We start from the raw sequence: 15,848 nt of genomic DNA on the forward strand, positions 1-15,848 counted from the left end.
CAGAATTCTGGTTGCTAAAGAAAGCAATCATTTATTCACCTGGAGATCCATTTTTTGAGAAAGCTGTTACAGGCAGAATTCAGATGACTGAGAATACACAGATGAATTTCAGAGAGTGATTTTGTATATCAATAGTCTGAACGCACATGATTTGACACACGATGTTAAAATTCACTAGTCATTATACACACAAATCTTCTTGGGGCAGCAGTCAAACCAGTTATTTGTATAATTGTATTGCAACCTACTGAAGTGGGCAGCAAACTTAAGTAGACAACTGGTTTGCTCAATTGCAATTTCACTTAGCCACATCACTTGTCCATCCAAATGGTGCATCTGAGACTCTTCCCCTGCAACAGAAGGTCAAATACCGTGTTGATGTCCTTCAGGGGAACCTCGTGAGTTATGAACTTGTCCAACTCCAGCTCCTGCATTGCGTTCGTATCAACAATCTTGATGTTAAAATATTGTGACACTATGAACAGTTAATCAGTTTTGAGGGTGTCTGAAAGTGAAAGGTTTACCTTGTTCAGATACTTGTCGGCCAGGATGGGAATGTCCTGCTTGGGTTTCACCCCTCCGAAGAGTGATCCCATTACGCATTTGCCGTTGAGGATCTCCAACGAAGGAATGGACAAAGGGGCACCGTGCATTTCGACGCCAAGAATGATCGTCTTGCCCCATCCCTGCAGCAGTAAACAGTTAGTATCTTCAGACACAGGTGGATCAGCTCATCCAACGTACACTAGGATGTTCGAGTACAACTGTAATGTGCATACCTCTCGGGAGCTCCGAAATGCATCGCTCATCACCGACGCCAGCCCGATGCACTCGAAGCAGTAGTCCGCGCCACCGTCAGTCATCTCGATGATCGCTTGGCTGACAGGTTTGTCCCCAAGTTCTTGTGGATTGATGAAGTGCGTCACACCGAACTTCTTTCCTGAAAATCAACAAAAGGTGTTACTAACTACTAGTATAAACTAGGACATCGACCAAAGGTCTGAATTGTAATCAACATTCAGAACAGTTTCATGAGCAGAAGGGCTTGCCAAGTTCATGTTTCTCAGGGTTCAAATCCACGCCGATGATCGTTGACGCACCGCAAATCCTGGCCCCTTCAGCTACCTGACAACAAAAATACTTCACTATAACATACGTACACTTCAATATTGTACACCAGATAATCGAAAATTAATTACCGCTAATCCTACGGCGCCGAGGCCAAAGATAGCAACCGAAGACCCCGGCTCGACTTTAGCCAGCTTCCACGCTGCTCCGACCCCTGCAACGCATGCACGCGAGCGATCGTGAGAGAACCGCAGGTATGCCTGCATCTCTGCCAGTGTACGTGCCAGCAGTAGACTAGTAGGACGAACCGGTGGTGGCGCCGCAGCTGAGGAGGGAGGCCGTGGCGGGCGGCACGGCGGGGTCGACGCGGACGACCTGGTTGGCGTCCACGACGGTGTACTCGCTGAAGCTGGAGACGCCGAGGAAGTGGTGGATCGGGGCGCCGTGGCGGTCGCGGAAGCGGGCGGTGCCGTCGCGCGGCATCCCGGGGCGCACCGCGAACCGGTACATGGAGCACACGTTGCTCCGCTCCGAGGCGCAGTCCACGCACTCGGTGCACTGGCCCAGGAACGTGGGCACCACCGGGTCGCCGGCGGCGAACCCTTCCACATGCTCCCCTACGCTCTCCACCACCCTGCAGTTTGTCACTCCGAGATCGATCACCTTGCAATTTTCATACATCTTCGTATATTTTGGCAAAACGAAATAAGGGGAAAAAATAAAAATATACCATTTTTTCACCGATTTTACATAAATATACACGTGTATAAAGGAATAGCAGAAATATAACATTATCGTAGAATGGAAGTGCGAGGTCACACGGTCTCGGGCGGCATCATTAACCGTTAATTAATTATTAATTATTTAACTAGCATCATTAGTAATTAATTAATCACTCAATAAGACTATTAATTGTGCCATTAGTGTCATTCTGGCCGGTGTCGCTCAAGGAACAAGCGAAACCGAGGCCTTCTTGCAACGGCTACCAGCGAAGACCGAGCGGCCTCGTATTCTCACTTGCGAGAGCGCTTGCGTCATCATGCCATCATCGCTATCGCACTTTGGGGTTTTACAATTTCGCTGCGATTTCGCACTATTGAACCGTAACGACGGTCTATTCGTGCAAATCCGTAATCTCGTATATTTCTAAGAAATACGATCTATTCGTACAAATCCGTAATCTTGTATATTTCTTAAAAAAAAACCTTCAACATTATAATTTCAAAAAAATATTCAACGAAATAATATGGTTGAAATGTTAACCAATTGGTTTTGAAATTTTACATGGTTACATAATATGGTTAAAACGTTAACCAATTGGTTTTGAAATTTTAGATGGTTACATAATATGTAAAATCGAGGATTTACGTAGACAAGTGTCATACTCGTGCTTTGTAAGGGGATCTAAAAGAATATGAAAAAATGGTTTTATGTTGATACGGATGATTATGAGGTTCAGTTTTTGAAGGAATATAATTTACAACTTTAGTTTTTTCTACCTTTTTTTTCTAATGAAATTATGAAAACTGGTGGTTTTTGAAAGCGGGTGGCTGGTGGCTGGACTTACGTGTGCCTACCTTCTCAAGCACCTGATGCCATCGATCTTGTATGTTGGTTGTTGGATACTTGGATGCACGCGCAGGGCTTGACAAGCTTGGCAAGAAGGTGTTTGATGCGGCTTTTCCCCTGTTATGCTGGATTATCTGGAAGGAGCTCAATGCGCGAGTTTTCGAGGTCACTAGTAAGACAAACAACGAGGTAGCCGACACCATTATGTAGGAATGGTGGATTGTTGGGCTTGGCGCACCGATCATATAGACATCTGTTTCGTTTCTCCAACAAGAGTTGGAAGAAATTTAGGATGCTCGCGATGCGCTTTTTAAACTGCTAAACGGTGTGTTTCGTGCAAAAAATTTTATATATGAAGATTGCTCTAAAATACAAGATTTTTTTTTTCAAATTTGTAATAATTAAAACTTAATTAATCACACGCTACTACCATCTCATTTTACGTGAAACACTTAATTTTTATCTTTATTTTTATCTCCATTTTCAAAAAATTCAAACACCACCGTAGCCATACATCCCCTTTGTTGTTGTTGCACTGTTTTTGTTCTGATCCATGTCTTTTCGGTTTATGATTGTGCTCTATAGTATCTTAGCCCCTTGGTATTAATATTTTATTTTCAGTAACTGTGTAGTTGTTCATTACAACCAAACTTCTCTTCAATCTTAATAAATCTTTGCCGGTTTCTCTTTGCCGGCCCAACGAGAAAAACTGATAGTTTTCGAATAGGAAGGTTGTTTTGGGAAACTATTTTAATCCCTCGAGGGAATATCCCTTCGTTCTTTGTATGTTATTCAAATGGTTATGAAAAAAATTTAAAAAAATTAAAAATATGTATTAACATGTGATATAACACTCCACAAACATACGAGTTCAAATTTAACTTGTACATTTTGTAATAAAAAAACAAATTAAACCGCAGCTAGTTAACGTATATTAAGAGTCAAATTTGTTTTTTTCGTTGCGAGATGTAGAAATTGAATTTGTCGAGGAGTGATCCTCTCTAGCGGGAGATTGTGAGACCCCCCTTTCGTGAGTTCGGCCGGGGGAAGAAGCTCGCCTCTAGAGATCGCGTATCCGTCCCCAAGGCTCCTAGCTAGCTCACACACAACCAAATTATACAGGTTCGGGCCGCTATGAAGCGTAATACCCTACTCCTGTGTATGGGATTTAGACAGAGTTACAAGGGTTACTAAACTCGGGAGAACACCCTTCCTTCCCTCCTCCTCCAGCTCAGGTTTTCGCAGAGTCGTCCTCTTTCTTAGTGGGCAAGGTCCTCCTTTTATACCTCCAGGGGATACCACATGCACCGCCTCTACCTACTCTTCTTTCGGGTGGGGACCCACCCCATCTTGACTGGAACTCGACCCGTGCCTTCGCTTGGAAGCTAAACCACAGCTTGTCCTTGAGCGGGGCCCAGCGTCGTCCCTCGCCTGACACGGGGGACAACCCTGTCATTCCCTCATTAATAGGTGAAGACTTGTGGTGGCCGCTGTCCGAATGACCCCCCGATGGGACGGGTCATACCTATCTCCACTCCGCCGGAAGCAGATGCGACGTGGGAGCACGGTTGTCCGTCCAGCCAGACATGACCGGCGTCAGGTCGGTCACAGACCAGTCATTCTTGACCATCGCGCGTCAGTTTAGCACGCCGCACGTCTACCCCACTGCATTAAATGCGACAGGGGGCAGTTGGGGCGCTGCGCGCATTAAAGGAAGTTCAGCCTGGGCCCCCTCCTCGCTTGCTCCCCCCGCCAAACGGCGGCTGGGCGAGGGCCTCGGGGCAAAGCAGTGTAAGGGCCCGAGGGGCATGACGTGGCACCCTGAGGCCCCGACCCCCCGGCCGCTCCTGCGGTTCGCGGAATGCGGGGACACGATCAGGCTGTAGGGACACGTGGCAGGATGGGAAGGTAGATTCCTCTTACTTCGCATACCCCCGGGCCTATATCTCCGACAGGATTTTTACTTGCATGTTTGTGGAGTGATATATCACATGTTAATACATTTTCTTAAATGTTTTTAATTTTTTTCATAACCATTTGAGTGACATGCAAACAACGAGCAGATATTCCCTCGAGGGATCAAAATCCACTTCCGTTTGTTTTGGTATGTTGTTGGCTTTCTATATAGAGAAGTACGGTGGTAGGGCCGGGGAAGAAAAGTTCGACAATGCTTTTGTAGTAATAGACGCTATATCTATCTATCTATCTATTATATACTAAAAGTCCATGAAACTTTCTACAAGCGCTCTCAAACCGCCACGTGGCGCTCTAATAAAATAGAGAATCCTAGAAATTCTAAGAAAAAAACAAAACATATATCCTTTGATTTTCACTTAAATTGGTGGGTCCAATATTATACACCGTTAGATAAAACTGATCTTAAAACAAACTAAAAACCATGGGTCCCACCTATCCTCTCCTCCCGTGCCAAATACGTACGCTTCCTCCCCCTTTTTCCTTTTTTCTTCTTTTTTCCATTTATATATATATATATATATATATAATGGATATATTTTTTAAATAATCATAATTTTACAAACAAAGAATCTACCATCATATAACTTAAGCCGGTGTACTCTTTACTTTCTACTATTATTTTCAAATAATGCACTATTTTAAAATAAATTTTACACAATTATATCGTGTACCTATCAAATAAACAATATCTATATATTAACTAATTTATATGTGCACTTAAACTTATGGCTCTATTATATAAATTATCGGATCTACATTTTATTACACTGGTCTATTATTCTCAAGTAATGCACTATTCCAAAATAAGGTCTACACCATTATATTATGTACCCATTAAATTAACAATTTAAAATATATATTAACTAATTTACACTTACACTAGAACTGGTGGACCTATTATTATAATCATCAAATCTATTGTTTGCTAATAAATAAAGCGTCCAAAATTATCTTTTTGCCCGCTGCACATTGCACGTCTGCACCTTTGCCTTTCGCACGTATTACAAAGCATAATGTCTGAGACATCTAAGGTGAACACAACCGTTATAGCGCTACTGCTTTGCCACGTATCAAATCATATATGGAGATGATTAATTTTGTAAATAACATAAAAAGAAAATTAAAGGTGTGATGCGACAAGAGAATAATTAAGCACCATGGGTTGTGTTTTTCTCTACACTAATTAGCTTTGTTTAAGTTGAAACCGAGAGTTGATTACATAACAACTATAATGTATTTGTGTTATGTCATATTTGGATTTTGTACTATTTGTTCGTACAGGTGAAAGGAATCATTATGTTATAAATGTGAGCGCAATATTGACGAATATCAATACAAATCTTACTACGACAAGGGTGATAAAGGGAGTTTAAGGCCCTCTCTTTTTTCCCGATTCCATATTTTGGATTTTTGTTTGCATGCTTTACAAGTTTCTAAATGGTGTCATCTTTAAACAACATTCTAACTTTTTAGAAGTCAATCCATTCGTTTATACCCTCGAATAGCTATCACATAAATTATATAATTCATCAATTTCAGCTATCCTAAACCTTAAGTACTACTCCCTCTGTTTCACAATGTAAGTCATTCTAGCATTTCCCACATTAACATCAATATGAATGTGGGAAATGCTAGAATGACTTACATTGTGAAACGGAGGAAGTACATATTTTTTTCATGCGAGCCATGGTGATCAACGGATCATCAAAGTCGTAAGATGAATATATAAGAGTTGCTCTGAACAATTGTAAATAGGTGTCAAAATTAATTGCTATTAATTAGACATCTAATGGCTTGCTAGCCACAAAATTAATTTCTCTCTACATGTATATAAACATGGACGAAGCTGGAACAAATATTACCATATGTCGCATACATATATATTGCGCAGTTAATATTCTAATTAGTCATTTCAAATTCCTTAAAATGCTCACAAGCTGCCACGTGGTGCTATAATAAATTAGGGCAAATATTAGAAATTCTAAGAAAAAATAAAGTATATATTATTTGATTTTCACTCAAATTGGTAGGTCCAATATTATAAACCGTTATATATTAAATTGATCTTAAAACAAACTAAATACTACGAGGTCCCACCTCGACATAGGTACGCACCTACGTGCACGGGTACGTACGCCTCCCCTCCCTTTTTTCATTTTTCTCTTTCTTATTTTTTTCCCATGCATATGCTTCCCTTCCTTTATTACTATATCATGCGTCTTCATGAGACGATTTAATCAAAAGAATTTTTAGTATCTTACACTCGCATTCTTAATTTGCGGCCATACTACACGGTATGTATATACATGGACTGTATGATAATTAACTAGCAATAGTTTCTTATTTACTCGAGAAAAAAAATGATTCAAAAGTCGTAAGTACTTAATCCATCTCTTACTCAAAAGTTTGTGAATGGTTTTCTAAGATACCTTAAGAAAAATACAACCCTTAAATTATTATAAAATAACATTATCCAAACTTTAATTTGCCCTGAATCTATGAGACAAAATTTCTGAACAAACAATAATCTTACTTTTCAATAATATATAAGTGCCCGCGCATACGCGCGGGCCACCTTCCTAGTTATATACTAAAAGTCCATGAAATTTCCTATAAACGCTCCTAAGTCGCCATGTGGAAGTCCTACAAACACTCCTAAACCGACACGTGGCACTGTAATAAACAGCTGGACCCACTATTTTTAATTATTATTAGAATTATTTTTTTTGACCTGCCTCTCCTATCCCCCATTAGCCCACATCCACGCATCCCCCACTGGCCCATATCCATGCACGTTCATATGTACTTAAGGAGAAATACCTAATCACTATTTGCCAAATAAAGCAAAAATAACATAATACGTATAGACTATTCATCGGGAAAAAAAGAACATATATGTATGCACGTTTGCACCTACTGGAAAAGAAGCTATCAATTCTTACCCCTTTATTTTCTTCAATTGTTCACTTTTTAAAACTTTATAAAACATAGGATATTTCTCCTTCCCTCCCCTCACCTCCTCTATTTTTTTTTAAAGTAACAACATCATATAAAAAATCAATAGTTAGATAGCTTGATGATCATAATTGGTAGTCTATTAAACTTCCTATTAACGCTTCTAAACCATCATGTGGTACCCTATGAATACTGTCGAGTAATCACATAGCACTCTAATAAAACGGAGAAATTCGACCGCATTTAAATCGGTGAACCTATTATTTAATCGCTATATCTATCTTGAAAAAAATCACCCTCCGTTCATGACTCCGTGTGGCTTCTCACATATGTACCTAACCTACCCTCCCTCCGTTCTTTTCTCCTTTTCTTTTATTTCCATGATAATTAAAATTATTTTTTCCTTATTGGCCTAAAAAAATCCATAGGTAGACATCAACCTTCTAAATCTAGCAAGCTCTTCCTCTAACTTCTCTTTATATAGTATGCTAAACATCACACAAACGTTTCTAAATAACTACTTGGCACTCTTAAATTAGATACAATATAAATTAGAGAAAATAGAAAAAAACATTCGACCATCGATTTCTACTTAAATCAATTTTAGGTCGTTAGATCTACATTTCTTTTTTTTCAAAAAAAAAATCATCCAGACCTCACTCCACGCCCCTATGTGACGCCATGACAGACTGATCAGATGTATGAAGATCACATCAATGTCTGATAAATTATTTTGTTAATTGCAGAAAAAAAATTAATTGTGCTAACTTTATATCTACTGTGCAAATGTGTTCTACAAACACATATGTACATTGTTCATTATTATTGTAAATTTAATAGGGGGTAATATACTTGCACAAACACATGACTTTATATAAAGTCCTTCAAACTTTCTACAAATGCTTCTAAACCATCACGTGACATTCTACATACGCTCCTAAGACATCACATGATACTTTAATAGTTTTAGAAAATCATATAAATTATGATAAAAAGCAAAAACATATCATCCTTGATTTTCACTTAAATTGATGAAACTGGATTTATATTATCGAAAGAGAACAACCAAGGCATCCACCGTTAGATTAGAATGATCTAACTAATCAGAGCCTCAAGTGGTCAAGCCCACGTCACCTACCCAGTGCATGCGATGCATGGTGTAATAAAATTCTACGACATCTCCAATGATTGCAGGAGATCGCTGTCACGGTGTCAAGTTTGTTTGATGAGCTACACTTTATATTGTATACAACACAACTCCAACTTTATGAAGATGGATATGTCCCGAATCATACTGTATTGTGCTAAATTGTTCGTTGGCTAGAACAAACTAACGATTGATATATATACTTAAGCATACTCATAAACACAGGCCATAGATATATATATATAATACCATACATAAGCAACAAACAACTTGAGTGAATTTGTTTTCTGGAGAGTTCAAGCAAACAATTTTACATGTGCACCGCCGGGACCGAGGGTGGCACGATGCATATAAACGGAGGTTTAATTATAAGGAAAAATATGGAGTATAAACCACGTATATTGCAAACCTAAAAAATATCATCACGAGTAAAACTTTTACTTCCAGTGTACCTATGCCATCTTATAGCTATGGACATAATAAACTACCATGATTGTTTAAATGCCTAATTGTTTCAAAGAATGAAGATAAAATAGGGTAGGTATTGCAGGCTTCGCATTGAAGATTATGCACAAGCTGCGTGAACACACGGTGCAAACCAACTAACACACACATACACACACATATCTCACTAAAAATTGTAGAAAAATTATTGTTTGTACTTTTAGACTCTCAAAATTTATGCATTTATACTCCTTAGACTGTCAAAATTTTTATCCTTTTTATTATACGGCTATGAATTTAAAGTAATACTTTACACGTATGTGTAATGCTAAATGCCTAATGCATGTTAGCTAAAAGAAAGTTACAAAGAGTGATTGTTTCGAGTATATAAATTCCTTGAATTATAAATTTTAGAGTAAAAATTTTTAAATCATGACGGCAATCATGAAAAGTCCACACTACAATAATAATTATGCTTGCAGATTTATTTTTATCTATAAAATTATATTCGTTGTCTATTTGAAGTCCCACGCACTCTACATGAAACAATGAACTGTTTCCCACAATCCAAAATCAATTTGACTCAACTAGACTTTTTTCATTTGGAATACTTATTGTGTCACATGCACCAAGGCATGCATTAATAAACAATGAGAAAATGCAGCATATAGAGAAATATTAGCAGATACATCTCAGCTACGCGATACAATAATAAGTTCTAAAATATCTAGCCAATTAGACTACATAACAAAAAGAACTATCAACTTCTATCGGTTGTTGGCAAACAATAACATGGGCACAAGTACCATTATTTTCACATAGGGATTTCCAACCTTTTAATTGTATAAATAATTATTTTCATCACACTACTACACAAATGGTTCTTGCGAGCATTCTTTTCACATGTGACTCAAATGTGCAGCCTCCTATGTGCTAAGCATCTTGCCTCAAACTCAAGGTTCATCTTTGAAAATAACTTTTGCAATCCTTTTACACATAACTATTTATGGGGTGCTTAACCAGCAATTAGCATTGAAGCTTTTACACATAAAACTATTTTAATGGAGCACTTAACCCATAAGATAGTATTGAATCAATCTACTCCTTTCGTTATAGTAAAACATAGCTCATTTTACAATATAATGATATTTTATTCTTTCAATTTTTTTATATTTGTCTTCATACAAGTCATATTAAGCAATCCAAGAGACGAAGGTCAATAATAAATCAACAAAATTCAGTAAATTCCTATCCTTCAAAGTAGCTCCATGGGTTTCTCCACAACCTTCATGTATAAGCCTCTAATGCGGCAATTCAAAATCAGTAGCTTTTCTTATAATAATATGATTAAAATCTATACTTTTTCCTAATAAATTATTATTTTAAGATTCATATTGACTAGGTCTTTTCTTTAAAATACCATAGAGTCTCACATATTACAGAGAAGCCTTAAATAAGATATGCATATTTGATCAATTAAAAAGAGGGCTAAGCACGTTGGTAAAAAAAATTACTAGCAATAAAAGTTTCTCGAGACTTTTTGTGGAAAAAATAAACAATGAGAATTGAATTAAAAGGAAAAATTCCTTACTTTAATTTCAACTTATTTTGTTGAAACTATTTCCGACACAAAATAATATGCAAGCCTACGTGACTGCGCGGGCTATCTTCCTAGTTATTCTAGAAATATTCAAACATTTGGGCAACTCGTATTCTATTTTGGTGCAATGTACTGGCAGTAGGTCATAGGTCTTGATCAGTGGTCTAATCTCATCTCAATAAGTACATTGGTGGCCTAATCACAAGAATGTTATTGTACTCAGACGGGAAATCGGCGGCGCGAAGAATAGTTATAAGTAACTTACTTGAATGTCAGACTCTTTAAGTTTTAAGTTAGCAGTAGGTGCTAATTAGTACTAACTGCTAAATAATCGATGCTTGTGCCATAGAACATCAAACCTATTTAATTATTAACTGAAAGGACAGGTTTGAACTGATTATATCGATAGGTTGGAGTATTAAACTAGTCGTAACTCGTAATATAGTCCATTGGGAGCATTGACGTTGAATTTATTTAGCCAACATGTTAAGGCAGGTTAGTAGATGGTATGTGGTCCGCACATTTTGTTCAGTTTGATTCGACGAATACAAAATGTTGAATGAACATCTCAACAAAATCATCAGTTCCTATATATAATTGATTTTCTTAAGATGGTGAATCTTTATTTCGAGATTTAATACTGTTCTGATGTAGAGCTAGCCATTTCTATTATTTCCAATAAAATATCACGGATCAATAGCCGGTAACGTTGAAGAATATTTGTGGTGCCTTTTCTACTCTTCTATCTCCATTCATTCCCTTTTCACAATATTTTTTTCTTGAACGCGCAAAAGAATTGCACGTCAATATATTAGAAGAATAGAGTGTTTGTTACACGACGCAATCGGTTAGACCGACTTATGCCAAGAAAGGGAGAAAACAAAAAGACCAAATAAAAAGGAGAAGAGAAGACTACTGCGACAGCTAAACACAACTTTAAATAGCGGAAAGGGGTTAGAGCCACTACCCTCCTAGGAGAACCCCAAAATTAGCAATGCCAGCTAAAGATCATAGATGACCCTTAGAGAGGATGGACTCAAGGACCTCCGAGACCGAGGACAACGCAGAGTCAAAAACTCTGGAGTTCTGCTCCTTCCACGGTTGCCAAGAGACCAGGAGGACCATAAAATCAAAACTGGCACGAATATACCTTTTTAAAGAGAAATTTACTATTTTACCACGTGCATATACATTATCATACACATACGTACACATCCATGACCATGAGTAGGTCATTTTTAACACACGCTCAAGAGACATCAGACACAGGCCGGATAAGTCATATTGCTGAAAGGTTGCGACCCGTTTATATCAACAATTTTCTACACCAACACGATCCGAATGTCATTTTCCGATTTCTTAGTTTATTATGGCCTTTTTGACATCCAGGAAAGCATCGTCCCTTTCCTACTCCTAGCTCATTCGTAGAAGCATAGAACCCATCCAGAAAATGCAGCTATCTTACGTCGTTCTTATCAGAACACGGGAACAAGCCAAACATACTGCATCCATATACGCTCATGACATTCAACATCATACATATGTTTCCATCTTTAGTGTATTGTTTGACTCGTTAAAAATCGACGGCCTATAGGGACAGCAGAGCAGCTTTCTAGCCGTGTAATTCCAATTATTTCCACGCCACTCGCTTGGGCCGATTTTTCAATGTGGGCCATCTAAAAAAACATAAAAACAGTAAACAGGAGTTGAAATGAACTGACCCGAAGGCTTCGTGCCCAAAAATCCTCGGGAAAACGCCGGGGAAATCCTGCAATGTGGCAGCAAAGGTTCTCGTGTCACACGTTTTCAGAGCAAAAGGCTGTGGCCTGCTTTAGTTCCCTAAATTTATTTTTCAAAAACATCACATCGAATCTTTAACACATGCATAGAGCATTAAATATAAATTAAAAAAAATAATTTCACAATTATGGAGAAAATCGTGAGACGAATCTTTTAAGCATAATTAGTCCATGATTGAACATAAGTGCTACAGTAACTCGCATGTGCTAATGATGGATTAATTAGGCTTAAAAGATTCGTCTCTCGGTTTCTAGGCGAGTTATGAAATTAGTTTTTATATTCGTGTCCGTAAACGTCTTTCAATATCCGGACAAACATCTGATCCGATGTGACACCCAAAAAATTTATTTTCGCGATCTAAAACAGTCCCTGTATAACGGTTATAAATCTCCACAAAAATACCGTACTACACATGGGGTCCACACACGGGACGTTCTGGGCCGTCCGATCGGTCGTCGACAGATCAGCGGCAGGGGATCGGACTGACCTGCATACGCCAGAACGTGACGTCGCTGTGGCAGAGCGAGGTGCAGACGATCTTGATCCGGACCTCGTGCGCCTTGGGCGGGTCCACGACGATCTCCTCGACGGCCAGCGGCTCGCCGGCGGCCCTGCACACGGCCGCTGCTCGTCATCGCGGCGGCGGCGGCGGCGGCAACGAAGCACGGTCAGGGCATCCATGGTGGTGGAATCAAACCGGAAGCAAAGAGACGAGGAAAAACGGGCTTTGGTTTTCGAGGAGAAGATGGAGAATTTTAGCCGGATTCTTCTTACCTTTGCAACGGATGGGTTGGGGGATCTGACCCGCCATGGACGCGAGAGAGAGGACGATAGTAAAGAGGTTTCTGTTGGCGCGGCGCTCTACTTGGAAGGGACGATGTAGCTCGGTAGTGAATGTCTGAAATATATAAAGGGAGGGAGTGAGGTTGAAGGCATTTGTGTGCAGGCCGAGAGCTTCTAATCAAATGGTACTTGTATTTTGTTTTATGAGAGCTTTCAGTTTCTTCTACCGTTGACGTGGGCTGATGGATGGTGTAGCTGTCTAGTCTATTATTTTTAAAATAAACAAAACTAGTAGGAGTAGGAAATGTAGCACATATTACTATATATAAACCAGGGGACATGTGACATGCTACTAATACAAATCTGGGATATAACTTATGTTCAGATTCATATCCCATCTTATACTAAGTTTATTTATTTTAAGATGGATGAAGTAGGCATGTATATCTCATCTTATACTAAGTTTAGTTAGTCAATTTGCCTTGCTACTCTCTTTTATGTTTGTTGACGTAAAGACAAACAAATTCATATGCATATTTGTTGCAGAAATTATGGAAGCGGATGCGAGGCTGTATGCCTGTATTTGGTTCGTATTTCAATGGCAAAATCTAATTCGCGCGTGTTCTCTGTTTTGCCTTATCGCGCGACACGCTCATCGGCCGTCTGATCCCACAAGCGTTGGTGCGTATGTACATGGCCTCGTGATTCACGGACATGGCATCATCCAGAGGAATCCAAATTAGAAGCTATGTGATGCTCTACGCTACACCGGCTTCAAAAATGATTTTCTCTTAAATTAATCATCCGATCTACGATCCAATTACACCGGTGTGTTCATAAGAATTGAATCTTTATAACAAGATCTCACATGATTATATTTTGATGAAAAATTAGAAATTACTTTTATAATATATCTAAATTACTTTTAGATTTCACTAAATTACTTCTTAGACCCATAAAAGTAAATTCAATAAAGCCTAAAAATAATTTACATATATTATAGAAGTAACTTAGAAAAAAAGAAAGTAACTTTATCACGACATTAAAAGTAAATCTGTTATGGAGGTAAAAACATGAGTCTATATAGAAATTAAATTTAATCAGCATAAATTACATCATTGACTAAAAATGATTATAAAATAAACAACTCACAACATGAATGTATAGATTTCTTTTAATGCCATAACAAGTTACTTCACTTTTGTTTTAAGTTACTTCTATAGTATAGGTAAATTACTTTCAAGCTTTATTAAATTACTTTTATGACTAAGAAGTAATTTAATAAAATCTAAAAGTAATTTAGATATATTATAAAAGTAATTTCTATTTTTTTCATAAAAATATAGTTATTTGAGATCTTGTTATAAATATTTAATTGTTATGAACACAATGGTTTAATCGGATCGTAAATCGGATGGATAATCTAAGAGAAAATTCCATAAGAAGAAAAAAATACATGCACTTTTGAGTATACTAGTAGCAACTAGATATGAGATTGAGGTAGCTGGTTATGACCATATAGAGAACGATCTCGTTGTAGACACGTCTTATTTCAATCTATTATGGCATCTCTTGCACTCTTTTTTGATCGCCCGTTTACTCGTGTAACCGCCAGCCGCCGCGCCAAAACTGGCTCATAAAGAAACAAGGAAAATAGCATTTGATGTTAAGATTGTGTCTGCGCACAAAATTAGAAACAAATTCATCCGACCTGAGATAATCTCTAAAGAACAAGGAAAATAGCATTTGATGTTAAGGGTGTGTTTAGTTCACGCTAAAATTAGAAGTTTGGTTAAAATTGGAACGATGTGACGGAAAAGTTGGAAGTTTACGTGTGTAGGAAAGTTTTATGTGATGGAAAAGTTGGAAGTTTGAAGAAAAAATTTGGAACTAAACTCGCCTAAGATGGTGTCTGCGCACAAAATTAGAAACAAATTCATCCGACCTGAGATAATCTCATAGAAGTGGTTTGTGGGCAGGATTTGATATGCGAAAGACAGGTAGGGCTTAGGCTTCAACTTTTCGGCCTATGGCCCTGGAGATCAACTCGATCTCATCAATGGTCCACACGCTTTCACGCCCAAAGGCGCAGGACTAAGAGTAATTTTACAGTTCTTGAGAAGTTACCATGAGATATTATTTTTTCTATTATAAATTTGGTACATCTTAATATTTAGATACTATGATGTACCATGAGATACTAAATTTTACACTAAATTTTTAATACCTCATGGTACCTCCTTAAGGACTGTAGAATTGCTCCAGGACTAAAGACAGCTGAAGAAGAGGAGTTTGAAGGTCCTTAAAAAAGTACCTTAAGGTACCTAAATTTTACACTAAAATTTTTAGTACCTTAAGATAATTAGTAGTTAGTATCTGGAGGTATCAAATTTTACACTAGAAAAATATAGTACCTCTAGTACTTTCTTAAAAATGGTAAAATTACCCGCTTAAGAAACAGGAGACCCGGAGAGTGCGACCTCACCGTTCAGTTTCAGAAACAAG

The 15,848-nt window shown here is 38.1% G+C and overlaps 1 protein-coding gene across 1 annotated transcript; it reads right to left on the reverse strand.

Moving 5' to 3' along the window:
* Window positions 1-13: 13 nt before the first annotated feature.
* On the reverse strand, window positions 14-13,474 carry LOC127768806 (alcohol dehydrogenase-like 7). The gene is made up of 9 exons (XM_052294456.1): window positions 13,335-13,474; window positions 13,048-13,184; window positions 12,482-12,528; window positions 1,377-1,702; window positions 1,200-1,282; window positions 1,050-1,125; window positions 780-940; window positions 525-686; window positions 14-428 (listed from the first exon to the last, which is right to left on the reverse strand). Exons 1-9 carry the CDS (start codon window positions 13,369-13,371, stop codon window positions 312-314), a joined length of 1,146 nt encoding a protein of 381 aa, XP_052150416.1. The 5' UTR covers window positions 13,372-13,474; the 3' UTR covers window positions 14-311.
* Window positions 13,475-15,848: the final 2,374 nt, after the last annotated feature.

This window comes from Oryza glaberrima, chromosome 3 (assembly GCF_000147395.1).
Source record: "Oryza glaberrima chromosome 3, OglaRS2, whole genome shotgun sequence".
In the NCBI taxonomy this organism is placed as follows: Eukaryota; Viridiplantae; Streptophyta; class Magnoliopsida; order Poales; family Poaceae; genus Oryza; species Oryza glaberrima.